At 39.4% G+C, this 27959-nt stretch overlaps 1 protein-coding gene across 1 annotated transcript in view; it reads right to left on the minus strand.

The window, feature by feature from the left end:
* Window positions 1–10614: 10614 nt before the first annotated feature.
* The window catches only part of SMIM13 (small integral membrane protein 13), a 36078-nt gene continuing 18733 nt past the window's right edge, over window positions 10615–27959 (minus strand). Inside the window, exon 2 of the mRNA XM_037011566.2 lies at window positions 10615–14721. Coding sequence (XP_036867461.1) covers window positions 14534–14721 — 188 coding nt within the window. The 3' untranslated portion in view covers window positions 10615–14533. The remainder of the gene's footprint in view (window positions 14722–27959) is intronic.

A 27959-nucleotide genomic window follows, 5' to 3' on the forward strand; every position in this document is an offset into this window, starting at 1 on the left:
ACAGTGTAGTACAGAGAAGGCAAATAGTGAATCTGTGGCAACTTACTACACTGATGGACAATGACTGCAATGGGGTATTGGGGGGTACTCGATAATATGGGTGAATGTAGTAACCACAGTGTTTTTTCACATGAAACCTTCATAAGAGTGTATATCAGTAATACCTTAATAAATAAATAGATAAATATATAAATGTATGTATCCATATAAACAGATAATGTAATGTAATGAAATACACAACTAAATGGAATTCAATTGTAAGGTTAAACCAACTGGACATAGGTTAAAAGATAATTAATTAGTAAGTTAGTCAATATGAAGAAATCCAGTAAAAAGTAGCACAAGCAGATCAAGAGTTGAAAAATATGAAAGATTCAATATTTGTCTACTCAGAGGCCTAAGACTAGAAAGAATGGAGGAGAAATTATTTCAAGACAATGACTGAGAACTTTCCAGAAATAAAAAAGCTCTTCAAAGCACCACAACTCCCAAGCCACATTAATAAAACAAATCTACCCCTAGAAACACAGTGGTAAAACCGTAGGAGCATAGTCACCAGGGGAGAGACAGCTTCCAAAGTGATGATAATTTATAGCTTTCCTGATTTCTCATCAGCAACAACAAAGGCCAAATGATAATGGAATAATAACCTCAAAGGGTGGAGGAAAAACAACTGCAATCTAAAATTCTGTATCCAGCTCATCTCATAAGAGACAAAGACATGTTCATGATCAGACAAAGACTGAACGTGCACCTTCACCAAGTGAATTACCAAATGAGATGTTTTGGTGAAAAGGAAACTGGAGCCAGAAGAAAGAACTGGATCTCAAGGAACAATGACGGAGAGCAGAGGCATCACTAAACATGCTGGTATAACTAAAGGAGCTCAAACTCTTAAAAACTATACCCAATAATGATGATGATGACTAGCTAATGACTAATAATAACTACTTAGCTCAAATTAAGGTGAAAGAAAAATACTCAATCCCAGTAACATGAAAAATGGATAAAAAGAAGATGAATGCCCATCCATGACAATCAGGCTTTTTAGTTGCTGGCAACTGAAACCAACTGGGACTGACTTAAGCAGGAAAGAGATTGCAAGACCATCTGGTGGCTCACAGGCTCTCAGGAAGGGCCAGCCCTCGCTGGAGGGCAGCACAGACAGGATGGAGGATGCAGTTAGGCTGCAGAGCCGCTGCCCTCACAGCCTGCTCCACCCACCTGCAGGGTGCACTCAGACACGCTGCCCAAGGAGCCACACCGCTGCAGCAAATGGGACATGGACACTGCAGACCCAGAGCCAGGCTCCCGGGGCACCCTCCTTCCAGCGTGAGCTCTCACCCAGGGGGTCACACCAGCACGGGAAAGCTGCGCTGCGGGCAGGGAGCTTTCACTTTTACAGGGAGAGGTGGGCTCAGCCTCCCAAAGACGCACGAGGTCGGGAACATTCCCAAAGAGATCCTGCACTGAACCACTAAAAAAAATGTACTTACATGCACTCCAACACTAAAACAATCGGAATAGGAGGTATAGCATCCTGTGGAGGGAAAAGGAAAAGACAGACTATGTGTTCTAGACCACAGACCTTAGGATCAGTGGGGTGGGGGTATTAGTTCCCTAGGGCAGCAGTAGCAAGCACCATAAACTGAGGGGCTTAAAACAGATGTGCATCCTCCCACAGCCCTGGAGGCCAGAGTCAGAGAACAAGGTGTCAGCAGCCTCGGTTCTCTTACAGAGGCTTGGAGGGGCTCTGCTCCAGGCCTCGGTGCCGGCCCCTGCTGGTGGCGTTCCCTCTGTGTCTCAGTGTGTCTGAAATTTCCCCCTGGTCCCCAGGCACTGGATTAGGGCCTAACATGATCCAGTACGACCTCATTTTACCATGATCTGTAGAGATCCTATTTCCAAAAAAAGTCTCATTGACAGGTTCCACATGAGCATGAATTTTGAAGTGTTCAAACCAGTACCAGGGTTTTTTTTAAAAAAGAATAGTAATTACCTGGGGAAAAACATATTAAAAATGCAGATTCTTAATACCAACATCCCTGAATTTCTGCCTCTGTGGACTGAAATAAAGATCAAGAATCTGCATTTAGCAAGCATCCAGGTGACTGTGTGGGTTAAGAACACTGGGTGAGCAGGACGAATGGGAAGTGTTCTCCTACAGGTAGTAACAGGAGGCCACTGGGGCACTGAAGCACTGGGAAGGCTGAGTGGAAGCGGTGGCTCCTGGTGGGGCACTGAAGGTGAGAGGTGAGGCGGCGATGAGCGTTTGCACCTGCTCCGCCGCACTACAGGAGTGATGGTGGGGGACAGGGAGCAAGACGGCAGGAGAGGCCACGTCTTTGGTGTCTGTGTTCAGGGGTCTGAGGAAGAGCACGGAGAAGCTGTTTCTGCACATCATCTTTAAGGAGTGTGAATTAACTAGAGAGCACTCAGTGCAAGGCTTGTTATGTACTTTGTGAATTGTTTTATGTCTAAACCAAGTTAACGGACTCTGAGTGAAGCACCAGGGCTGTGAGACATGTCATGTCAGTTGTTATCGGCAAGCACATCACCCTCCTTCAGAGCCCAAAGGGTCCTATGCAGTCCAGAACACCGAGCAGGAGCCTTGCTCCGCAGTCCAGCAGGGCTGCCTCTGAGATGCCAACCATGCAGCCCCCATAAGACTCACTCACATGAGCCTCACACTCTGGGCCCAGTGTGGCCATAGAAAACCTGGCTGCAGTTTCCAAAGCTGGAGCTTAGCATTCGGATCCCAAACACCTGCCAGCCACCCCGACTGAGGACCTGCCACCTCCCGGGGTCATGCGAGAACAGAGTGCAAGCTTCTGCTTTCAATCCTTGGGAATCTAACCACATTCCTCGCAGGCCACTGGGTCACCTCCTCCACATGCCCCTTTCCTCCCGACCCGCTGCAAGTCCTGCGGGACAATCCAGATTCAGAACCCCTGAGAGCCGGAAGCTGTTGGGCTTCTCCTGGAGTGAGGAAAAGCGGGTGCTGCAGGACACAAAGCCAGGCCGGGGTGCGGAGGGGACAAAAGATCAACTGCATCCCTCATCTGATCCTGCCGTGGCCACCTGTATAAATCCGGGCTTCATCTTGTGTTTCTATATGTATTTATTTTCCTTTGTGTTGAATAACATAAGGCGATTTGGATGCTTTAAGTAAAAAAGAAAACAGTGTTTCCCTTCTCTAAGCAACAAGCAGAAGCAGCCTGGGGCTGGGTGCTTGCTATGTCCACGGCGAAGCTCCTCTACCTCTTCGAACCTCAGCTTTTCTACCCATAAAGGTCACATTTTCCCTGCCTTCCTCACGCCTCAAAAAGCTTCATGTTTCAAGGAAGGCAACATATAAAAAAGGATTTTGCAAACCCTATTTCCCTGATGGCTCATCAAAGATAGAGTTTGGTGAACCCACAAGTAAACACGTGGGCCTGTGGGTCAATCATCCTCCCATCACTCATTTTCTGGAAGTGTCTAATTGCTGGAGTCATACGCTGGGAGGTGAAGTTCAAAAGCTATTTGTGAGCGCTCCTTTTTCCTCTGACTGCATGACTGCACGTCAGCAGTAGGAACCAGACAGGCTACAAATACTGTCATCTGGTTCTTCTCAGCTTCGGATGGACTGAAAAGATGTCCCTGTGGGCCCAGAACAGCCCTGGTTTATCCGTTGCCCAGGCCCAGTGATGAATACAATGCTCTTCCCCTTCACTTTGGGAAGTGTTCCAGTTTGAGCAACAATGAAGATGCTCACCCTAGCCGCTTTATGTAAAGACGATTAGGTAAATTACCTATGGCACAAAACAGGATGCCAGGTAATGCCTAAACCCATCAACACTCTTTAAAGGATCCCACACCCCACAGGAATAGAAACTACACCCACCTGCTAATTCTTGAAATCTGTCGCCACCTCGTGGCCAAAGGCTGCTGCTCTCACAGGATCTTTTGACTTCAGAAAGATGGAGTATGGACACAAAATGCACAGAAGGAATCAGGGGTTTGCAAAGTAAGAATCTCTTTTACATACATTTTTGTGTTTCCTGACTAAAGAAAACAGCAAATATTTTCAGGAGACGCTGACAAAGCCGGAATTAGGTCTCTGATTTTAGACTCAGATTCCCGCTAAAGACTGAGTATATCCAGCTGGCAGGGTAGAGTGTTATTTCAACGTAAGTTCTATCATATTAAAATGTTGATTCAGTGGGGATGATGGTGCTTAATCAAATAAATGCACCAACAAAGGTCTAATTCTTGTCTGGGATCGGGCCACTGAAGAAGGCTGTTCCATGTAACAAAGGAACTGTCTGGAAAGGGCTGGGGGTAGGGGAGCTCAAAGAAGCTTCCCTGAGAAAGTGGCTGATGAGCTGAAATCTGCTGACGACTAGGAGATGAGGGGAGGGGAGGTCCGGTGTAGGGGAAGTGGGTGGGCACATGCTTGTAACCGAGGCATGGCTCACACTGCTGTGAGGGTAGAGGGGCTGCGGCATGAGGTCAGGCTGGAAAACACGATCTTGCCACCTTTCACTGGGCATGTTACAGATTTTTAACCCTTTTCCTAGGAACAGTGGGAGACCATTTATGTGGTATAAGCAAGGAGATAAACAGGGTCATATGTGAGTTTCAAGAACACCATTCTGGTGACAATGAGGAGAAAAAACTGGAGAGGGACTGCAGTGGGGTGAGACCACCCCTGTTGCAGTGATCCCGGAGAGCATCGCTACAGCAGGGAGCACTCAGTACGCACTGGGAGTTAGCCAAACGTTCTGCGTGTACTCACTTTACAGAATCCTTACAGAAATCCTGTGAGATAGGCACTACTACTACCACCATTTTACAGATGAAAAATGAAACACACAGAAGTCTAATTCCAGAGACCACTCTTGTGGCCAGTACACTACATTGCCTACAGACAGTAATAAGAAAATGGAGAAGAACAAATTGTTTCAGGAACTATTTCAGAATTAGAACCAACAAGACTTGATGTGTTAGATATGGGGCCTGAAAGAGCGGTCAAGGATGATAATTAGGTGGTCGACTTTAATAACTGTACAGAGGCCACTGGAAGAACAACAGTTTTAACAAGGTTATCAATCTGACCTTGCAGACGCTGAGTTTGACTAGTGTTAAAGACAACCAAGATGAGAGACTGTGAAGACTCTTGGCACAAGAATGTGTCCCCACTGGTGAAGAGAAGGGAGTTGAAGTCACAAACAGGATTGCCTAAGGAAATGGCATGGTAAGGAAAAAGGGGCTCCAACCTAGCCCTGGGAGACTCTGACATTTATATGCAGGGTAAGCCTGCAAATGAAATGAATTGATGGCCAGACAAGATCAAAACCAATAAAGGGATAATTTCCTATCATTATAATCAAAGAAAAAGGATGTCTCAAGGAAGGGACAGGCTATGATGACAAATGCTGCTGAGATCAGGCACAACTGGGGAGAGGGAAACGTCCTTTGGATTTTATGTCAGGGTCACAGAGGCAACTCAGAGAAGCCTGCTGTGGAGAAGGAAGTGGCTGGTAGACATGGGGAGTGCTGACGAGGACTTTCCCTCTTCAAGACAGAATGTTTGCCGATAAAAGTTGAAGAAATGGTCCTGTTGACAGTGACTGGATATATGGAAGATAATCACTGAGTGTCAGTTTGCTGAAAGGCAAGGGGAACAGGAACCAACGCATGGGAAAAGGGTTTGTTTCACAGAGGTAGAGGGTCTCTCCTCTCATGAACCAGGAGGGAAGCACAGACTGGGGGTAGAGACAGACAGACAGAGGGTGAGAGTATGAAAGCTCCTTAGAAGGGTGAAGAGATCCAGGCTAAGGTCTCAATTTGCTATGAAATAGGACACACAGCACTTGCCTGGGTCGGGTGCATAATCAAGGATGGAGGATTAGTGTCTTATGTATTTCTGCTCTTTATCTCAAGTAATGACTTCTCTTTAATCAAAATGGTTTGCACAACTGCTTATTTCAGTTGTCTCTAATAATGTAGATAATTAAGTATTATAATGAAATGTTGAGTGTAAAAAAGGGGTTACTGTTTCTATGCAAACTTACTTGGATGTTTTGGGAAAATATGATAAAGGCAAGATAGTAAAACCCTGTCTGTCCAAGTAAGGCAACTTTGTAAAAGATAAATATATAGTAAAAAAAATATAGTAAAAATCATTGCTCTGTAAGGTTCTTGTTACAATTTTAAGAGAACAAAACTGGAAATCAGATATGTAAGTCTTTTACAAAGAAATTAAGATTGAACTCCAATGGATTTATATTCAGTAAGAAAAGCCTTGGTTTTACCTCAAAGACTGTAACATGGATGACTCCCCATTTCAACAGACTTTTTCAATGAACTGACCAACTCCTGGACCAAGCTGTCATTAAGAAGGCTTCTACGGCTACAGCGGTAAGATGTATGGGAAGAAGAGAGGGAGGTGAAGTTACTGGTTGCCTATTATATATTAACAAATCTACTTAACAAGTATTTTTTAAAATATATTCCTTACAAGAATCTTAGACGACATCATTCCCATTTAGTAGACCATGAAACAGAGTGGTCAAATAAACTGCCAACTCTCTGTAGCATTTGGGTAGGAACTCATTCTCCTGATCTTTTTTATAACTCAAATCAGATTGGCCATTTTCACCAGTCTTACGCACACCTGGACTTATCCCCAAACTGCCCCCTAAAATATGTCCCACCTGTGTTCTCCATCAGCCACCATTGATTTGTACTTGTCCCTCAGCTCCCGTATGTCATCAATTACCAAACCCTGCCAAATCAACTCCCATTAATATCTACTCATTTTGTCCCCAATACCACCAGCCTGCAGATTCGCATCGTCTTGCATGGACTAATGCAACAGTTTCCTACCACCACAATCTCTTTTAATAGTTAGCTTTGAGCAATGTCAGTCTACAGTGTGTGTCAGCTGAATACTTGATCTTCCTTGCTTCCAGCACCTTACTTTCCTTCAAGTGTGTTCCTGGTTCTCTGACCAGTCCTTCTCAATGTCCTAATGGCCTCTTTTTTTTTTCCAGACTCTTAAATGCTGATGCTCTTGCGGGGCCACTCCTCTCCCTGGCAGGTCCAGTTCTTGCCTACAGCTCCAACTGCTTTCACATGCAGATGGTCACAGTCTGTTTCAAACATATCCAAATACTATTTTTACAACTGCTTAGTATTTCTGTACACCTAATGGCATATAACCACCTCAAATTCAAATATGTATGCCCCAAACTTGACTTTAGTCTTCCATCTCCCCGTGGCCAGCCTCAAACCTACTCCTCCTTTGTGCATCCCTCAGTGTCATCAATCCCAGCTTCAGGAATGAAACCATCCTGCAACTCTCCTTCTCCTAAACTGGCCTTCACAATCCCATCTCAAATCCTGCTGATCCTGTTAACTCGAAATGGAAACTGAATGTAAGTCATGAAACCATAAAACTCTTAGAAGAAAACATGAAAACATAGCCAAAAATCTCTTGAATATAAACATGAGCAAGTTTTTCCTGAGCACAACTCCTCAGGCGAGTGAAACAAAAGCAAAAATGAACACATGGGACTACATCAAACTAAAAAGCTTCTGTACAGCAAAGGACACCATCAGCAGAACAAAAAGACATCCTACAATATGGGAGAATATATTTGCAAATGATATATCTGATAAGGGGTGGACATCCAAAATATATAAGGAACTCACACACTTCAACACCCAAAAAGCAAACAACCCAATTAAAAAATGGGCAAAGAATATGAACAGATACTTCTCCAAAGAAATTCGAATAGTCAACAGTACATGAAAAAATACTCCACATCACTAATCATCAGGAAAATGCAAATTAAAACCACAATGAGATATCACCTCACACCAGTTAAAATGGCCAACATCCAAAGGACAAACAACAAATGTTGGCGAGGATGTGGAGAAAGGGGAACCCTCCTACACTGCTGGTGGAAATGTAAATTAGTTCAACCAGTGTGGAAAGCAGTATGGAGGTTCCTCAAAAAACTAAGAATAGAAATACCATTTGACCCAGGAATTCCACTCCTAGGAATTTACCCGAAGAAAACAGGATCCCAGATTCAAAAAGACATATGCACCCTTGTTTATCACAGCCCTGTTTTTTTATTTATTAAGGTATCATTGATATATACTTTTAGGAAGGTTTCACATGAAACACAATGTGGTTACTACATTCACCCATATTATGAAGTCCCCCCATACTCCATTGAAGTAACCGTCCATCAGGGTAGTAAGATATCACAGCACTATTTACAATAGCCAAGACATGGAAGCAACCTAAGTGTCCATCAGTAGATGAATGGATAAAGATGTGGTACATATACACAGTGGAATATTATTCAGCCAAAGGAAAAAACAAATCCTACCATTTGCAACAACATGGATGGAGCTAGAGGATATTATGCTCAGTGAAATAAGTCAGGCAGAGAAAGACAAATACCAAATGATTTCCTTCATTTGTGGAGTATAATGAAGCAAAACTAAGAAACAAAACAACAGCAGACTCACAGACTCCAAGAAGGGACTAGCGGTTACCAAAGGGGAGGGGCTGGTGAGGGTAGGTGGGGAGGGAGGGAGGGAGGGAGGGAGAAGGGGATTAAGCGGAATTATGATTGGCACACATAATGTAGGCGGGTCACGGGGAAGGCAGTATAGCACAGAGAAATCAAGTAGTGACACTATAGCATCTCACTATGCTGATGGACAGTGACTGCAAAGGGGTGTGGGGGGGACTTGATAATACGGGTGAATGTAATAACCACAATGTTGCTCATATGAAACCTTTATAAGATTGTATATCAATGATACCTTAATAAAAAAAAAATCTTGTTGATCCTTTGTGTCCTCAAATTTCCCATGGGCATCACTCCTCTCCAGGTGGCACGGAGCTATTTTATTACTGTAACTACAGCGAGACACACCCGTTTCTACTGTGCCTCCAAATCAACCCTCCTTGCTAGTTAACATCTTTCTACACCACCTGTTTCGTCCAGGTGCCTGCCTGCAAGAGGAACGACTTAATACATGTCAAACAAGTGAATCAATGCCCTAGCTCCAAGTAAAGTATCGCAATGCTCCTGAACAAATATAAATTTCAAAGCCTTCATCATTGCATAGAAGGCCTTCTGTGACCTAGATCTTTCCTACTTCTCCAGGTTCAAATCATCGTCCCCTATAATCATCCTATTCCAGGAATAATCAACTGTCTACAGTTCTCCAAACAAGGTATCTTCCCATAACAGACTTTTTCAATAAACTGACCAACTTCTGGACCAAGCTGTCATTAAGAAGGCTTCTACGGCTACAGCGTAAGATGTATGGGAAGAAGAGAGGGAACTTAAGTTACTGGTTGTCTATTATATATTAACAAATTAAAAATTTTTTGAACTCATAAGATTTTTGCACAGCTCTTTGTTCTGTCTGGAATCCTTGTCTCACCCTCGACCTGGAAATCTCCTACTCTTCCTTTTATGATTCTCAGAGCTTCTGCTCCTTCCTGCCTTCCTCCCCCCCCCTCCCCCCCAACCAGTTCTCCATAAACAGCATCATTTCTATAACCGAAGTACTTGCTTGACCATAACAATCACATACTGACCTGCAGAGCTGTCAGACGGGCCAGGGTGAAGAGAAACATTCTCACGGGTCCCCAAGAGTAAGCCTCTTCCAGTTTCAGGAAACTCCCTCCTTTCAGGGGCCACCTGACGCCCCACACCTTCAGGTCAGTCTTGCAAGTTCCTGAACTGGTCACCAGCTCATGGCAATCTCCTTCACCCCAACTCCAGCTATATCAGTGGCCATGTGACAGTTCACACACCACTGTGGTGCAGTTCTGATTCCCCTCTTCTATGGCTGTATTTCATGTCACTGCTCAGAACTGCTCCACGTCTAACATCCTAGTCTCTGTCCCAAACTTCCTTCTACCCATTACACACAAACGTCACACTCATTTTGTCTTAAATTTCTACCCCTTCCCATTCATCCAATTTATCAGTCTTAATGATCCAACTTCTCTTACAACCCAGCACGAATCTCAAGGCCCACCTCCAGCAATCTCTAATGACCTTGCCCCTGAGATACTCCTCCAGTATCAAGCCTGACCCTGGCACAATCCACTTTTTCTCTCTCTACATTCTGGCAGCTGAGCACTGCTGTAGAAAAATTTTAAAAATTGGTCCCCAGACACTGCAATTAATGATTCCCTGTATCAAACTGGTTTTCAAAGGCATTTATCAATCTTTTCCTTGGCTTTGGTCTGCTTCCTCACTCAGTCCCCTGGTGGCTGATACCAACAAAAATGTGAGATATTATCTATGGTAAGAGTATCAAAACATTCTGGAGGATGCTGGATAAAGTATGAAAAGAAAACCAAAGGATGAATATGGTAAATGTAAGTTAGCTCTAACACTATATGTCCTTCAGGTTCTAAGTCATTTCCATCCATGGCACTGTGAATACTACTCTCCTCTCTGTCTTCTCCTAATTCTTAAAATGAGGTGAAGGGTGGACCATTGGTAAAAATGGCTGCTTTCAAATACTTTCATGTCCAAGGTACGCTTCAAACTCACACTTTATCAATGAAACATACACGACTTTTGTTTTCATTTTAATTTATTGTGTGCAGTTTAAAGTGAAAGTCAAAACACCATACAAACCACAAAAGCTTTAGATATAGTACTGACCAGTTTTAAAACAGAAACAGTGATCATTCACACACATGCCTCATGTCTACTTTGACATCTCATTATATAAAGGTACTATTAATGCACACAATTCTAATTCCTTATAAACCTTTTGTCAAGTGGCCAGATGACAATGCATCATGGCCCAGCACAGAACCTTTCCTTTAAGAAACAGTATTTGGTGAATGGTTAGAGAACTGACTTGGAGGGCAATGTTCAACACTGGTTATAAAACAGGCAATGCACGTACATTAACAAATAGAAAGTGTGACTTTTATTAAGATAAGATGTTACTCTTTATGCATTAAGCTAAAAGTTACAGGATACTTTAAAAGCAGACAATACAAGGTACTTTAATTCTAGACTCCAAAACAAAATATTGTTCCATTTAGTTGCTTGGGAGTCTATATATAACCTTTTGAGTATAGCTCACTAGCTTTTTAAAGCCAATTTCACATATAAAAACACTTGAAGTTTACCAGTCAAAATCTCAAGTTACTTGGTTACAAGTTACAGTAAAACATACCTTTTAACAAAAAATTACTTTAAAAAATACTGCATCACTTACTTAAACCAATTTCAAAAATTGTTACTCTTAAAAATAAAAAAGCACTACTTTCAAATCTTTCAACATGTTTTGGCTTAAAATGCCATATTTTATGAAACTATTACTTAATATATTCCCAGCTGTCAGCAAAATAACAGTTTGAAGTTGTTTTAAAACTAGTAACATCTGAAGGTATGGATCAGCACATGTGTGAACTGGCTATCCACAAAAAAAGTGTTTGTTTCACCATGAAAGCAATACTACAAAATTCACTGGATCAATTTTATTTTTAGCTCAATGTATATATTAAAACCTCACTTAGCAGTGCCTCACAAATATTTAGTGTTTTTGGCATTTAAATCAGAGCAATGCTACAAATACATTTGATACAGGCAACTTCCACAAACGTTTCAGAGGCAAACAAGATTTTGGAATGGTTGGATGGGAACAAGAACCTTCTAAACTTTAAAATTAAGCAGAGGCTAGTCCATCTCCTATTGAAACTGAACATGCACTTAGGATAAATCCTGGTAAGTTCAGCTGTAAAAGCACTAAGACAAAAAAAAGAACAAAAACACTATACCACACAAATAATTAAATTCAGTGCTAACAACTATTTCTCTTGCCTTTTGACGTGGCCTCAGAAATAGGTACTGCGGTAAGTGTACTGTGGGAAGAGGACTGCAGGGCAAAAAGGTTTTACACAAAGGAATTAGTTTACATACTTTTCATATTGGCATCCGTGACTTCTTTACTCTCTTAAAGAGTTAAAACCCAGTAGAGTATGAGCTATTAAATATGCTTTTGGCTATACTGCCCAAGTTAAGCAGAACATTTCTTAAAATTCTATTTGAGACTTCTATGAAGCATAAACATTAATAAATAATGCCAACATGTACACCTTTAGGTGGATTAATCTGTAGTCCTCTGTGGATGACCCTGCAGATTGTGTGGGGTTACATCAGCCATCATTAATACTTCACAAACGGAAGCTCTCTGGCTACTTAAGGCTCTCAGCAGCTATTATTACTGAAATGCAAGATATTCACTATAAAGCAGAATTTATAACTCAAAATATTAGACTATGAGAGATCTTATTTAAATATCCTCCCAGTACCAAGAAGCTTGTTAGGAATTAATGTTTTTCCTAACTGATGACCACCTTAGTGTAATGTTTAGTTAGTATGAAGCACAAAAGTGAATGCTTGAAACTGTGTCACTGGTTTGGTAATCCCTACAGTCACATGAAAACAGAAAATTGCATCCAATAAGGAAATAAAGACAAAGATTAGGCCCTAGTGTCAGCTGCTGCGGGATCCTCCCCTAGCTAATATTAAAACTAAAGTCGTGCTCTTTAAATTCCCTTCTAGTTTATCCAAAGGGCTACAAAAACAGCAGAAGCCTTCATCAGGTATGCAGCTTGGAGCACAGCAAGCGAACTATCGATAAACATAGCTACCAGCATGAAGTTTGAGTACCAAACATAATTACACACCATCCTAAAACAGGTGATATTCTGTGACTTGAGAAAAAATTTAAAAGCATAAACTTGGATTAATAAAATAAATTGGCTTTGCAATTCACTCTTGTAAAAAGCATATTAACACTAAACAGGAAGGTTCTTTAATCCATCTCCCTTCCCCAGTAAACACACAGTCCAAAGTTCAAGGAAGACAAACACAGGAAGCCGGCCAGAGTTATTTTACAGTGAAGCAGGCATTTCTCAGCTACTATATTTTTCCCTCAATTCCTAGAAATTCTGAGGTTTTGTGATGGAATGGTTTGTGAGGAAGTGTTTTCTTCACACACACACCTTGACCTTGAAGCCCTCCCCAAACAAAGGGAGTAACTTATCTTGTTCTTCCTAAAGTAGAAGATAGCTCTTAGATTCCTAAGTTACTACTCTAAAATCTTGAATAGGTTGCCCCCAAAAATGTATCTCATAGAGGATAACTATTTTAACTACATTATAAGAGTAAGAATTAAGTTCTCCAATAAATAATTGCTCTTTTAGGAAGAAAAATAAATTTTCAAACTTTTTAAATCTAAGGTATCATCAGTTGTAGGATGCACCATATATATCACTAAGAAAAAAAACAGGCAGTTAATCTATGACACAATGCCTTCATATCATGTCGAATGTTTATTTTATATTTATGGAAACAGAGCTTTTAGAGTTAGATTTTTATCACATCAAGCTTGTGCAAATGTAAAGAAAGTGTACTGGTTAAGTTATAACTATAACTTCATATTCTGAGTTCAACTCTTCTGAATCAGTTCTCAAATCACAGTCATAGATGTCTTCACAACAGCCACCCTGGTGTCATCAAGAGCACTGGCGAGGCAGCATTTTTTGAAAGGGTGCTTCATCACTGTCTTCTGTTGAATGTTGGCAGGAACCTTTGGCCTTAGTGATAGTCCTGCCCGATGCACGAATCTATCACACCAAGCTCTCACTGCTTTGAATTTTGTTGCATCTACTCCAAGGTTTTTGGCCATTTCTCCTGCCTTCTACTGCATAGTTGGTGTGTGATAGGCAATCCTTTTGTGCATGTCTCACAGACGAAACGTAGTACAGCTTCGCTACTTCTGGTATCTTCCTTTCTTGGTCCTGTAAAGCACTTTGGGTTACTTTACAAGAAAATACAGAATTGCAGTCGTCCCTCCAGCGATGGGTATTTGCTTCACTATTATCAATGTACACCTGCTGTTCTGTTTCCATGCTTTTCTGCATTACACAATAACTTCTCGTTTCAATGCTGAATCATAGTGCAATCTTTTTGAAGACATTTTAAATGTCAATTAAACCTGACACATTTGATACCAACAACATGGTGATGAAGCAATGACAAGCTGTAATTTCACACTTACTAGGCTAGGATAATTACATTAGGACTCTGCCCTGGTTGACAGCAATCATGACATACATCCCAATTTCAAACAAAGTAAAATGCACATTATAGAATAAAATATGGTTTTTTCAAGCCTGTAATGTTTACCAGATTCACATCAGTGCAAGAAAATAAATCCAAGAGCCAAAGAATAAGTATCTGAGTAGAAAGCTAGTGAAGCAAAAGATTATCTTTAAGATGAAATTTGCAGTGGTCCAATTTGGTTTTAATTCCCTTTATTTTCATATGGCTTACATGTAAACCTTTTTTGTAAATTAGACTTAAAATCTAAGTATAATGTTCTATCTTTCAGCGAACTGCAAAGCCAAGTCCCTGCAGACAGAGGCTCCCACTGCCCTTCATCCTTCACTGAGACAGGACCCTGGTTGGGGTCAGCGGCCTTCATCAGCAGGCGCCCTCCTCTGCCGAGCAGGTCTGATCCTGTGCGGAGGCCATGGAGCATCTTCTTCTGTTTCAGACCCTGAAGGCTCAGGATCTCCCTCCTGAGATCCTGTGTCTCCCACTAGTTCCCGCAGAAACTTGAACTTTGATAAAAAAAGATGCCATACAAAATACCAACCTAAAAAACAGAAAAAACAATAAGAAAATTTATCCCACATGATTATCAATTGAGAACATTCTAATTAATTGTGTATGTATGGGGGGATATAATACAAAACAGAATGTTAAGTAATTATATATGTGATTATAAGTATATATGTAAAACAAACAAACACGTATTAAGCATTTACTATGGACAAGGCGTAAGGATAAACTGAGTGCAAAAGACATTAGTTAAATGTTAAGAATCAAACTGTACTTCACTGAAAACTTGTCTGTCAGGTCTAAGAAATTCATAAGTTTCTAGAAATAATAAATTTTCACCAAAAATTAATAGCATTTCTCTATGTGATAAAAAAATATAGCCAGAGCACCAGTAGTATCTTAAGGTCAAGATTTTTAAAAATACAGTGTTTTCCCTAGAAGAAACGGAAAACTTCCTAGAAAAATACAATCTTCCAAGACTGAACAAGGAAGAAACAGAAAATCTAAACAGACCAATTACCAGCAACGACATTGAAGCGGTAATCAAAACCCTACCCAAGAGCAAAACCCCTGGGCCAGATGGATTTACCGTGGAATTATGTCATTATATCAGACTTACAGAGAAGACATAATACCCATTCTCCTCAAAGTTTTCCAAAAAATAGAAAAGATGGGAATACTTCCAAACTCATTCTATGAAGCCAGCATCACTCTAATACCAAAACCAGACAAAGACCCCACAAAAAAAGAAAATTACAGACCAATACTTCTGATGAACATAGATGCAAAAATACTCAACAAAATATTAGCAAACCAAATTCAAAAATCTATCAGGAGGATCATACACCATGACCAAATGGGATTCATCTCAGGGACACAAGGATGGTACAATATTCGAAAATCCATCAACATCATTCACCACATTAACAAATAGAAGGGCAAAAACCACATGAGCATCTCCATAGACACTGAAAAAGCATTTGACAAAATTCAACATCCATTCATGATAAAAACTCTCAAGAAAACGGGTATAAAGGGCAAGTACCTCAACATAATAAAGGCAATATATGATAAACCCACAGCCAACATCATACTAAAGAGCGAGAAGCTGAAAGCTTTTCCGCTAAGATCAGGAACAAGACAGGGATGCCCACTCTCCCCACTGTTATGCAACATAGTACTGGAGGTCCTGGCTACGGCAATTAGACAAAACAGAGAAATACAAAGCATCCAGATTGGTGAAAAAGTCAAACTGTAACTATTTGCAGATGACATGATATTGCACATAAAGAACCCTAAAGACTCCACTCCAAAACTACTAGAACTAGTATATGAATTCAGCAAAGTTGAAGGATACAAAATTAATACACAGAAAGTGTTTTCCTATACACTAACGAGGAACTAGCAGAAAGAGAAATCAGGAAAACAATTCCATTCACAATTGCATCAAAAAGAATAAAATACCAAGGAATAAACCTAACCAAGGAAGTGAAAGACCTATACCCTGAAAACTACAAGACACTCTTAAGAGAAATTGAACAGGACACTAACAAATAGAAACTCATCCCATGCTCCTGGCTAGGAAGAATTAATATTGTCAAAATGGCCATCCTACCCAAAGCAATACAGATTCGATGCAATCCCTATCAAATCACCAACAGCACTCTTCAACGAACTGGAACAAATAGTTCAAAAATTCATATGGAATCACCAAAGACCCCGAATAGCCAAAGCAATCCTGAGAAGGAAGAATAAAGTGGGGAGATCTCACTCCCCAACTTCAAGCTCTACTACAAAGCCACAGTAATCAAGAAAATTTGGTACTGGCACAAGAACAGACCCACAGACCAGAGGAACAGGACAGAGAGTCCAGATATTAACCCAAGCATATATGGTCAATTAATATATGATAAAGGAGCCATGGACATACAATGGGGAAATGACAGCCTCTTCAACAGCTGGTGTTAGCAAACTGGACAGCTACATGGAAGAGGACGAAACTGGATCACTGTCTAACCCCAAACACAAAAGTAAATTTGAAATGGATCGAAGACCTGAATGTAAGTTATGAAACCATAAAACTCTTAGAAAAAAACATAGGCAAAAATCTCTTGGACATAAACATGAGCAACCTCTTCATGAACATATCTTCCTGGGCAAGGGAAACAAAAGCAAAAATGAATAAGTGGGACTATATCAAGCTGAAAAGCTTCTGTACAGCAAAGGACACCACCAATAGAACAAAAAGGCATCCTACAGTATGGGAGAATATATTCATAAATGGCAGGTCCGATAAAGGGTTGACATCCAAAATATGTAAAGAGCTCATGCACCTCAACAAACAAAAAGCAAATAATACAATTAAAAAATGGGCAGAGGAGCTGAACAGACACTTCTCCAAAGAAGAAATTCAGATGGCCAACAGACACATGAAAAGATGCTCCACATCACTAGTCATCAGAGAAATGCAAATTAAAACCACATGAGATATCACCTCACACCAGTAAGGATCGCCACCATCCAAAAGACAAACAACAAATGTTGGCGAGGTTGTGGAGAAAGGGGACCCCTCCTACACTGCTGGTGGGAATGCAAATTAGTTCAACCATTGTGGAAAGCAGTATGGAGGTTCCTCAAAAAGCTCAAAATAGAAATACCATTTGACCTAGCAATTCCACACCTAGAAATTTAGCCTAAGACTGCAGCAGCCCAGTTTGAAAAAGACATATGCACCCCTATGTTTATTGCAGCACTATTTACAATAGCCAAGACATGGAAGCAACATAAGTGTCCGTCAGTAGATGAATGGATAAAGAAGATGTGGTACATATACACATAAGAAGAAAACAAATCCTACCATTTGCAACAACATGGATGGACCTAGAGGGTATTATGCTCAGTGAAACAAACCAGGCAGAAAAAGACAAGTATCAAATGATTTCATTCATCTGTAGAATATAAGAACAAAGCAAAAACTGAAGGAACAAAACAGCAGCAGACTTACAGAACCCAAGAAAGGACTGACAGTTACCAAAGGGAAAGGGACTGGGGAGGATGGGTGGGAAGGGAAGGATAAGGGGGGGAAAAAAAGAAAGGGGGCATTATGATTAGCATGTATAATGTGCAGGAGGCGGGTACAGGGAGGGCCATGCAACACAGAAAAGACACGTAGTGATTCTACAGCATCTTACTACACTGATGGACAGTGACTGTAATGGGGTTTGTTAGGGGGACTTGGTGATGGGGGGAGTCTAGTAAACATAATGTTGCTCTTGTAATTGTAGATTAATGATAACAAAAAAAAGAAAAAAAAAGAGTGTTTTCCTGTCAAAGTTACTAAAAAATCTGAGTAACTCTCCTTAAAAATAAAAAAATTACTAACCAAGTTTTGTTTTTGCAAGGAGCCCAACATTTGCTACATTTTAGATGCCCACTCATGAGGAACAATCAAAAAAGGAGCTCAGAGGATAAGCCCTCTGAACCCATGACTGGTTGCTCTAAAGTGTCAAGAGCATAAAATAAAATTAACCATTGTAACTAAGTTCTCCAAGCTTGCAAGTTTCCTTCATGCCTTCTACTTATAAACTCTAGTTCCATAGACAATGGACTACAGTACATTCTGATGACTACCATTTTATAAAAACAAAATCCAACATTTTTCTACCCCAGCATTATACCAGGCCAGGATGAATGACCATTTAAAGAAGTTTCTAGGTTTACTTGTTTCTTTCTTCCAATCTCTGGTGGGGGTGGAAATGGTGGAAACTCCTTCATACTGAAAGACTAACTTCAGAGATTTAACCCATTTCTCAAATTTTTGCTTTCCTTTAAGCTTGAGTGCTGAGTGCTAACTGAAGCACAGCACAAATACATTTTGGTCAACTGTGTGTTGAGTAAGGCTTCTTAACTTTGTGAAATAGTATCTTAATGATATTCCAAATTCGCATACTTTCTCTTCACCCAAAATTCTCTGTAAAAACAGGCACAGCCAATAAGAATAAGTGGAAAGAACACTGGAGAAGATGTCAGGAGTCCCAGTTCTGACAGGAGAGTCACAAAGCAAATGTGAAGAATAAATGAGAAGGTGTCTAAAGGCACTGAGGTCGCCTTCTGTAAAATGCCCAGTTGACATGAACTGGGTAGTTCCTGGGCAGTGGGATCCAAAATGACTTCTATTTTATCTTTTTTTAAATTGAAATACAATTCACATAAAATTCATCCTTTGAAAGAGTACAATTCATTTGCTTTCAGTATATTTGCAAGGTTGCCTTTTCATCATCCCCAAAAGAAAACCCACACCCATCAGTAGTCACTCCCCATTAACTCCTTCTTCCAGCCCTGTCGACCACAATCTACTTTTATGCCTCTGGATTTGTCCATTCTGAACATTCATATAAATGAAATAACAATATATAGTCTTCAGTGTCTGGCTTCTTTCACTTAGCATATAGTTTCAAGGTTCATAATCTATGTCATTGCATGTATCACTTCATTTTTATTGTAGAAGTGCTGAGTCACATAGCAACTTTGTTTAACCACTTGTCAAATTGCTAAACTGTTTTCCAAAGCAGCTGTGCAGTGTTACATTCCCACCAGCAGTATATGAGGGTCCAATTTCTCTACATCCTCACCAAGACTTTATTATCCACCTTTTTTATTATAGCCACTCTTAGCAGGTATGGGGTGGCATACTGTTATGGCTTTAATTTGCATTTCCCTAATGACTAAAGATATTGAACATTGTTTGATGTATATTTCATCATTTTTATATCTTCTTTGGAGAAATGTCTATTCAATTCCTTTGCTCACTTCTTAATCAGATTGTCCTTTCATCATTGAGTTTTAAGAGTTCTTTTTATGTTCCTGATACTAAACTCTCATCAGATACACGATGTGCAAGTATTTTCTCCCACTGTGTGGGCTCTCTTTTCACTGTCTTGGTAATGTTCTTTGGTGAAATCCAATTTCTGTTTTTCTTTGGTTGCTTGGGAACCACTGACCATCCCAAGGTCCTGAAGATTTGTATCCATATATTCTTCTAAGAGTATAGTTTTAAGTGATCCATTTTAATTAATTTTGGAGTGAGAGAGAGGTTCTGGTGCATGTGGATATCAAGTTATTCAGAGCCACTGGCTGAAAAGATTGTTCTTTCCCCCACTAAATTGTCTTGGCATCTTTGTCAAAAATCAAATGACTATAAATGCTACAGTCTATTTCTGGACTCTCAATTACATTCCATTGATTTTATGTCTATCCTTATGCCAGTACCATACCATCTTGAGTACAGCAGCTTTGTATTAAGTTTTGAAATTGAGAGTATAAGCCTATCACATTGGTTCTTTTCAAGATGGTTTTGGCTATTCTGAGTCCCTTGCATTTCAACATGAATTTTAGAATTACCCGGTCAATTCTTGTAAAAAAGGCAGTGAGAATTTTGATAGGGATTGCACTGCATCTGTAGATCAATGTGCGGACCTACACTTTTTTTGTAAATATTTCTCTATACTTACCAAATTTTTCTACAATGGACACATGATTTTGATAATCAGGAAAATCAGGAGAAAAACAAGTCAGAAACTGGTAAGTAAATCAAGAATGTTCTATAGACTTACATGTTAAGTCTTATATGTAGGCTTATAACTCAATGCCATCAATTGGTCTAAATCTACAAGGTAGTTGATTTCAATAGATAGTAAGGAAAATCCCTTTTAGGTTAGTTTTGACTGTAAGTCTTAACATCAAAAAGGCCAAAGATTACAACAGTGGTTCTAACGTATAAGATGACGATAAACAAAAGTAAGGGAAGTCACCTGACGTCTTTTGACTGAAAACAGACTATGGTGAATGACTCACCATTAGCGTTAATGCCATAAAACTCCACGGTGCTTCTGCACTAGAGGCCATAGTGCAATGAGAGAACTCCTGAGTTTGGAGCACCAAGTTCAGACCACTACTTCCACACTTACCATTCTGGTCCCCGGCCACACCAGCTAAATCCTGGATTCCATACCTCTTCTTTTTTTTACCCCCAAATATGGAGATATGCAAGCTTGAAAAATATACTAATTTTTCTCTGTTCAGTCTGGGTTTGTAAAGTTTGCAAGGGTTGGTGGTGCAGGAGGAGGAGCATGTGGGCAGTGCTTCCCACAAAAATCGTGAGGCAGAGATTCCCCTAATATAGAATCCGAGTTCATCTGCTGGGCAGCCAAAAAGAACAAATATCCACTGCATTTGTTTTTTCACAATGACACTGTAACGACAGGGTGGGAATGCAGAGATAAATTGTATTGCTGATACAAACTGCAGTGGTATTCACTAAATTGAGAACTTCAAGTTGTTCTCCAAGTAAAATGACTATGTTCTTAACACAATTACAATTTTGGGGTGAGAAATGGTAGGAGGACTGCAGGTGGAAGGATGTGAACCTAGGATCTCATGCTTCTGTAACAGATCAATGAGTGTTAAGAGTCTGAACAAAGGATGAAATGAAAATCCCAAGCAGTTTGAATGGAAAAACAACTACACAGAGTGTAACTTATTTTGGAAAAAGAACTGTTATTAAAACCCCAATAGATATACATACCAGGAAAAGCATGACTTAGCCAAAAAAGAAACTAAGAGAGGTACTACACAGATAGATAGAACTGCTAGTAAGATGCTAACTGGATATGTTAGTTAGACATGGAAATAACAGCTAATTTGGGGTGGGGGGACACAGAAACACAAGTACTATGAAGAATGCTCAGCACACATCATTTAATGGCTAAACTGTTATTCAATTTAACTAAACTGTCTCTTCACATACTTCTGGTATGTTACACTCCCTGTAAATGCCTATTCATTTCCAGTATTTTATTTGTACCAATCTTATGATAAATACATATAAATATAAATTAGAAAGTCATATACAGTTGACCCTTGAACAAAATGCATTTGAACTGCATGGATCCACTTAAATGCAAAATTTTTTTCAATAAATACTATACAGTACTGTAAATATGTTTTTTCTTATGGTTTTCCTAATAACATTTTCTTTTCTCCAGCTTACTTTATGGTAAGAATAGAGTATACAATACATACAGCATACAAAATGTGTTAGCTGACTGTTGTATTATCAGTAAGGTTTCCAGTCAATAATAGGCTATTGTTCATTAAGATTTTGGAGAGTCTATAGTTATATGCAGATTTTTGACTTCACAAGGGGTTGAAACCCCAACCCCCTATTGTTCAAGGGTGAACTGTACATAGTTCACCTGTTATTTTAATAAAGCAGCTTTTAGTTCAAATAACAGGAACCCTGACGTAGCTTAATCAGAAAGGGAGAATTTGTTATAAGCTTACAAGAGTGTCTCACTGGGTCTCACACATGAGAGGAAGCACCCTTACGAGAGATTAGAACCATGAGAAGGCTCTTGTGAACTAAGGCCATTCTCTCAGCATTATGTTTCTTTCTACATGCTTGCTTTGCTTTCTTCTAGGCCTCTCATGCATATATCTGCTTCTTCCCAGCTTTATATGATTTAACAGTTCATATCCTCAAAAATACAGCCTAGAATCTCTGTCCCCACTAGAGTTAAGTGTCAACCACAGGACCAGTGTGCATTACCTGGGTCAGATATAGTGAACATGGCTGTAGGGACTACCCCTGACAGTTGGGGGTTGAGGGTATGATCTTTTTCTTCCTATTTTTTAAAATTAAGTTAGCATTGATATACAATCTTATGAAGGTTTCACACAAACAACATTATGGTTTCAAGATTCATCCATATTATCAAGTCCCCACCCCATTGCAGTCACTGTCCATCAGGGTAGTAAGATGCTATAGAGTCATTACTTGTCTTCTCCAAGCAGTACTGCCTTTCCTATGACCTGCCTATTTTGTGACTCTAATTATACTGGCCCTTAATCCACTTCTCCCTCCCTCCCCTCCCACTTTGGTAACCACTAGGCTCTTCTTCTGAGTATGTGAGTCTACTGCTATTTTGTTACTTCAATTTTGCTTTGTTGTTACACTACACAAATGAGTAAAATCATTTGGTACTTAACATTCTCTGCCTGGCTTATTTCACTGAACATAATACCCTCTAGGTCCATCCATGTGGTTGCAAATAGTAGGATTTCTTTTTTCCTTTGGCTGAATAATACTCCACTGTGTATATATACCACATCTTCTTTATCCATTCAACTATTGATGGACACTTAAGTAGCTTCCATATCTTGGCTATTGTAAATAGTGCTGCAATAAACATAGGGGTGCATATGTCTTTTTGAATCTGGGATCTTGTTTTTTTCGGGTAAATTCCTAGAAGTGGAATTCCTGGGTCAAATAGTATTTCTATTTTTAGTTTTTTTAAGAAACCTCCATATTGCTTTCCACAATGGTTGAACTAATTTACATTCCCACCAACAGTATAGAAGGGTTCCCCTTTCTCTGCATCCTCACCAGAATATGTTGTTTCTTGTCTTTTGGGTGTTGGCCATCCTAACTGGTGTGAGTTGATACCTCACTGTGGCTTTAATTAGCATTTCCCTGACGATTAGTGATGTGGGGCATCTTTTCATATCCCAGTTGGCCATTCGAATTTTTTCTCTGGAGAAATGTCTGTTGAGATCCTGTTCCCATTTTTTAATCAGGTTATTTGTTTGTTGGGTGTTGAGCTGTATGAGTCCTTCACATATTTTGGATGTTAAATCGGATAAACCGTATATGAATATATTCTCCCATACTGTAGGACGTCTTTTTGTTCTGTGTCCTTTGCTGTACAGAAGCTTTTTAGTTTGTTGTAGTCCCATTTGTTTATTTTTGTTTTTGTTTCCCTTGCCTGAGGAGATGTGTTCAGGAAAAAGTTGCTCATGTTTATATTCAAGAGATTTTTGCCTCTGTTTTCTTCTAAGAGTTTTATAGTTTCATCTTACATTCAGGTCCTTGATCCATTTAGAGTTTACTTTCATGCATTAAGTTAGACAATAATCCAGTTTCATTTTCTTACATGTAGCTGTCCAGTTTCACCAACACCAGTTGTTGAAGAGGCTGTCTTTTCCCCATTGTATATCCATTGCTTCTTTATCATATATTAACTGACCATGTATGTGTGGGTTTATATCTGGGCTCTCTATTCTGTTCCATTAATCTATGGGTCTGTTCATGTGCCAGTACCAAATTGTTTTTATTACTGTGGCTTTGTAGTACAGCTTGAAGCTGAGGAACGTTATACCCTCCTCTTTTGCTCTTCTTTCTCAGGATTGCTTTGGCTATTCGGGGTCTTTTGTGGTTCCATATGAATTTCAGAACTAGTTCACTGAAGAATTGGTATTTTGATGGTGATTGCACTGAATCCACAGATTGCTTTAGGAAAGGTGGCCATTTCGACAATATTAGTTCTTCCTATCCATGAGCATGGGATAGGTTTCCACTTATTGGTGTCTTCTTTAATTTCTCTCATGAGTGTCTTGTAGTTTTCAGGGTATAGGTCTTTCACTTCCTTGGTTAGGTTTATTCCTAGGTATTTTATTCTTTTTGATGCAATTGTAAATGGAGCTGTTTTCCTGATTTCTCTTTCTGCTAATCCATTGTTAGCATACAGGAATGCAACAGATTCTGTGTATCAATTTTGTATCCTGCCACCTTGCTGTATTCAGTTATTAGTTCTAATATTTTTGGGTAGAGTTTTTGCGTTTTCTAAGTATAATATCATATCACCTGCAAACAGTGACAGTTTAACTTCTTCTTTACCAATTTGGATGCCTTTTATTTCTTTGTGCTGCCTGACTTTCATGGTTAGGACCTCCAGTACTATGTTGAATAAAAGTGGGGAGAGTGGGCATCCTTGTCTTTTTCCCAATCTTAGAAAAATGGCTGTGGGTTTGTCATATATCTTTATTATATTGAGGTATATAACCTCTGTGCCCATTTAGTTGAAAGTTTTTATCATGAATGGATGTTGAATTTTGTCAAACACTTTTTCAGCATTTATTGAGATGATGTCATTTTTGTCCTTTTTGTTGATGTGGTACATGATGTTATAGATTTTCAAGTATTGTATCGTCCTTGCATCCCTGGAATAATTCCCACTTGATCATGATGGATACATTTTGATGTATTTTTTTAATTATTTGCTAATATTTTGTTGAGTATTTTTGCATCTATGTTCATCAGGGATATTGGTCTGTAATTTTCTTTTTTTGTGGTGTCGTTTTGGTTTTGGTATTAAAGTGATGCCAGCCTCACAGAATGAGTTTGGAAGAATTCGCTTCTCTTCTACTTTTTGGAAAAACTTTAAGGAGGATGGGTATTAGGTCTTCTTTAAATGTTTGATAAAATTCCACTGTGAAGTCATCTAGTCCAGGACTTTTGTTCTTAGGTAGTTTTTTTTTCATTACCAATTCAACTTTTAAAACTTTTTCTTAAGGTAGCATTGATATACTATCTTATAAAGGTTTCACATGAGCAACACGGTGGTTATTACATTCATCCTTATCATCAAGTCCCCTCCTCCACATCCCACTGCAGTCACTGTCCATCAGCATAGTAAGATGCTATAGAGTCACTAGTTGTCTTCTCTGTGCTATACTACCTTCCCCATGACCCCCCTACATTATGTGTGCTAATCATAATGTCCCTTAAACCCCTTCTCCCACCCTGCCCACCCCCTTCCCTTTGGTAACCGTTAGTCCCTTCTTGGGTCTGTGTGATTATTGATTCAATTTCATTGCTGGTAATTGGTCTGTTCAGATTTTCTGTTTCTTCCTGGGTCAGTCTTGGAAGGTTTTATTGTTCTAGAAAGTTGTCCATTTCTTCTACATTATCCACTTTGTTGGCATATAACTTTTCATAGTATTCTCTAATAATTCTTTGTATTTCTGTGGTGTCTATAGTGATTTTTCCTTCCTCTTTCTAATTCTGTCTATGTGTGTACACTAGCTTTTCATTATTTATAAGTCTCACCTAGGGTTTTATCTATTTTTGTTAATTTTCTCAAAGAACCAGCTCCTGCTTTCATTGATTCTATTGTTTTATTCTTCTCAAATTTATTTATTTATGCCCTGATCTCTATTATGTTCCTCCTTCTAATGACTTTGAGCCTCATTTGTTCTTTTTCTAGTTTCATTAGTTCTGACTTTAGACTCTTCATTTAGGATTCTTCTTTTTCAAGATAAGCCTGTATTGTTACATACTTTCCTCTTAGAACTGCCTTTGCTGTATCCTACAAGTTTTGGGCTGTTGAGTTGTTTTATTGTCTCCATATATTGTTTGATCTGTGTTTGAATCTGGTCATCGATCCAATGATTATTTAGAAGCACATTGTTGAGCCTCCATGTGTTTCTGGGCTTTTTTGGATTCTTTGCATAATTTATTTCTCGTTTCATACCTTTGTGGTCTGTGAAGCTGGCTGGGATCATTTCAATCCTTTTTAATTTACTGAGACTCTTTTTGTGGCCTAGTATGTGATCTATCCTGGAAAATGTTCCATGTACACTTAAGAAGAATGTGTATCCTGCTGCATTTGGATGGAGTGTTCTGTAGATGTCTCTTAGGTCCATCTAATGTGCTGTTCAGTGCCTCAGTCTCCTTACTTATTCTTTTTCTGACTGATCTGTCCTTTGGAGTGAGTGGTGTGTTGAAGTCTCCTAAAATGAATGCATTGCATTCTATTTATCCCTTTAATTCTGATAGTATTTGTTGCACATATTTGGGTGCTCCTATGTTGGGTGCATAGATATTTATAATGGTTATATCCTCTTGTTGGACTGTCCCCTTTATCATTATCTAATGTCCTTCTTTGTCTCTTGCCACTTTGTGTTTTGAAATCTATTTTGTCTGATGTAAGTACTAATACTCCTACTTTTTTTCTATTATTTGCATGAAATATCTTTTTCCATCCTTCACTTTTAGTCTGTGTATGTCTTTGGGGTTAAAGTGCATCTGTTGTAGGCAGCATATAGATGGATCTTGTTTTTTAATACATTCTGTAACTCCATGTCTTTTGATTTGGTGTATTCAGTCCATTTACATTTAGAGTGATTATTGATATGTACTTATTGCCATTGTAGGCTTTAGATTCGTGGTTAACAAAGGTTCAAGGGCAGCTTCCTTGCTATCTAACAGTCTGTCTTAATTTGATTATTTATGCTATTTCAAATATACTCTTAAGTTCTTTTTCTTCCCCTTCTTTTTCTTCCTCCTCCACTCCTTATATATTAAGTGTCATATTCTGTACTCTTTGTGTATCCCTGGACTAACTTGGTAAGCAGTTGACTTAATTTTGCATTTGCTTAGAAATTAATTGGTCTACTTTCTTTGCTGTGGTTTTATTTTCTCTGGTGACGGCTATTTAGCCTTAGGAGCACTTCCATCTAGAGCAGTTCCTTTAAGAAACACTGTAGAGATGGCTTGTGAGTGGTAAATTCCCTCAACTTCTGCTTATCTGGAAATTGTCCAATCCCTGCTTCAAACTTAAATGATAATCTAGCTGAGTATTCTTATTCAGAGGCCCTTCTGTTTCACCGCATTAAATATATCAGGCCACTCCCCTCTGGTCTGTAAGGTTTCTGCTGAAAAGTCTGCTGATAGCCTGATGGGCTTTCCTTTATAAGTGATCTTTTTTCTCCCTCTGGCTGCTTTCAATACTCTCTCCTCGTCATTAATCTTTGCCATCTTAATTATTACATGTCTTGGTATTATCTTTCTAGCATTCCTTGTGTTGGGAGATCTCTGCACTTCCATGACCTGAGAAACTATTTCATTCCCCAGATGGAAAGTTTTCAGCAATTATTTCCTCAGAGACTTTCTATCCCTTTTTCTCTCTTCCTCCTCTTCTAGTACCCCTGTAATGTGAATATTGTTCTGTTTGGATTGGCCGCACAGTTCTTTTATTATTCTTTCATTCACAGAAATCCTTTTTTCTCTCTGTGCCTCAGCTTCTTTGTTTTCCTTTTCTCTAATTTCTTATTTTATTTACTCTCTCCTCTACCTCATCTAATCTACTTCTAAATCCCTCCATTGTATGTTTCATTTCAGATACTGTATTTTTCAATGTTTCTATCACTTTCTTGAAGTCCTCCCTGAGATCTTGAATATTTTTCTGTAGCTCTGTGAGCATTTTTATGATTTTTATTTTGAAATCTTTATCAAGAAGATTGCTGATTTCAGTTTCACTAAGCCCTCTTTCTGGAGTTTTTTCTTGAATTTTTGTTTGGACAAAATTAATCTGTCTCTTAATTTTTTTTTTAGTGTTTCTTATGGGACAATAGATTTGTGTAGGAGGTGCCCTC

This window comes from Manis javanica, chromosome 16, assembly GCF_040802235.1.
Source record: "Manis javanica isolate MJ-LG chromosome 16, MJ_LKY, whole genome shotgun sequence".
NCBI lineage: Eukaryota > Metazoa > Chordata > Mammalia > Pholidota > Manidae > Manis > Manis javanica.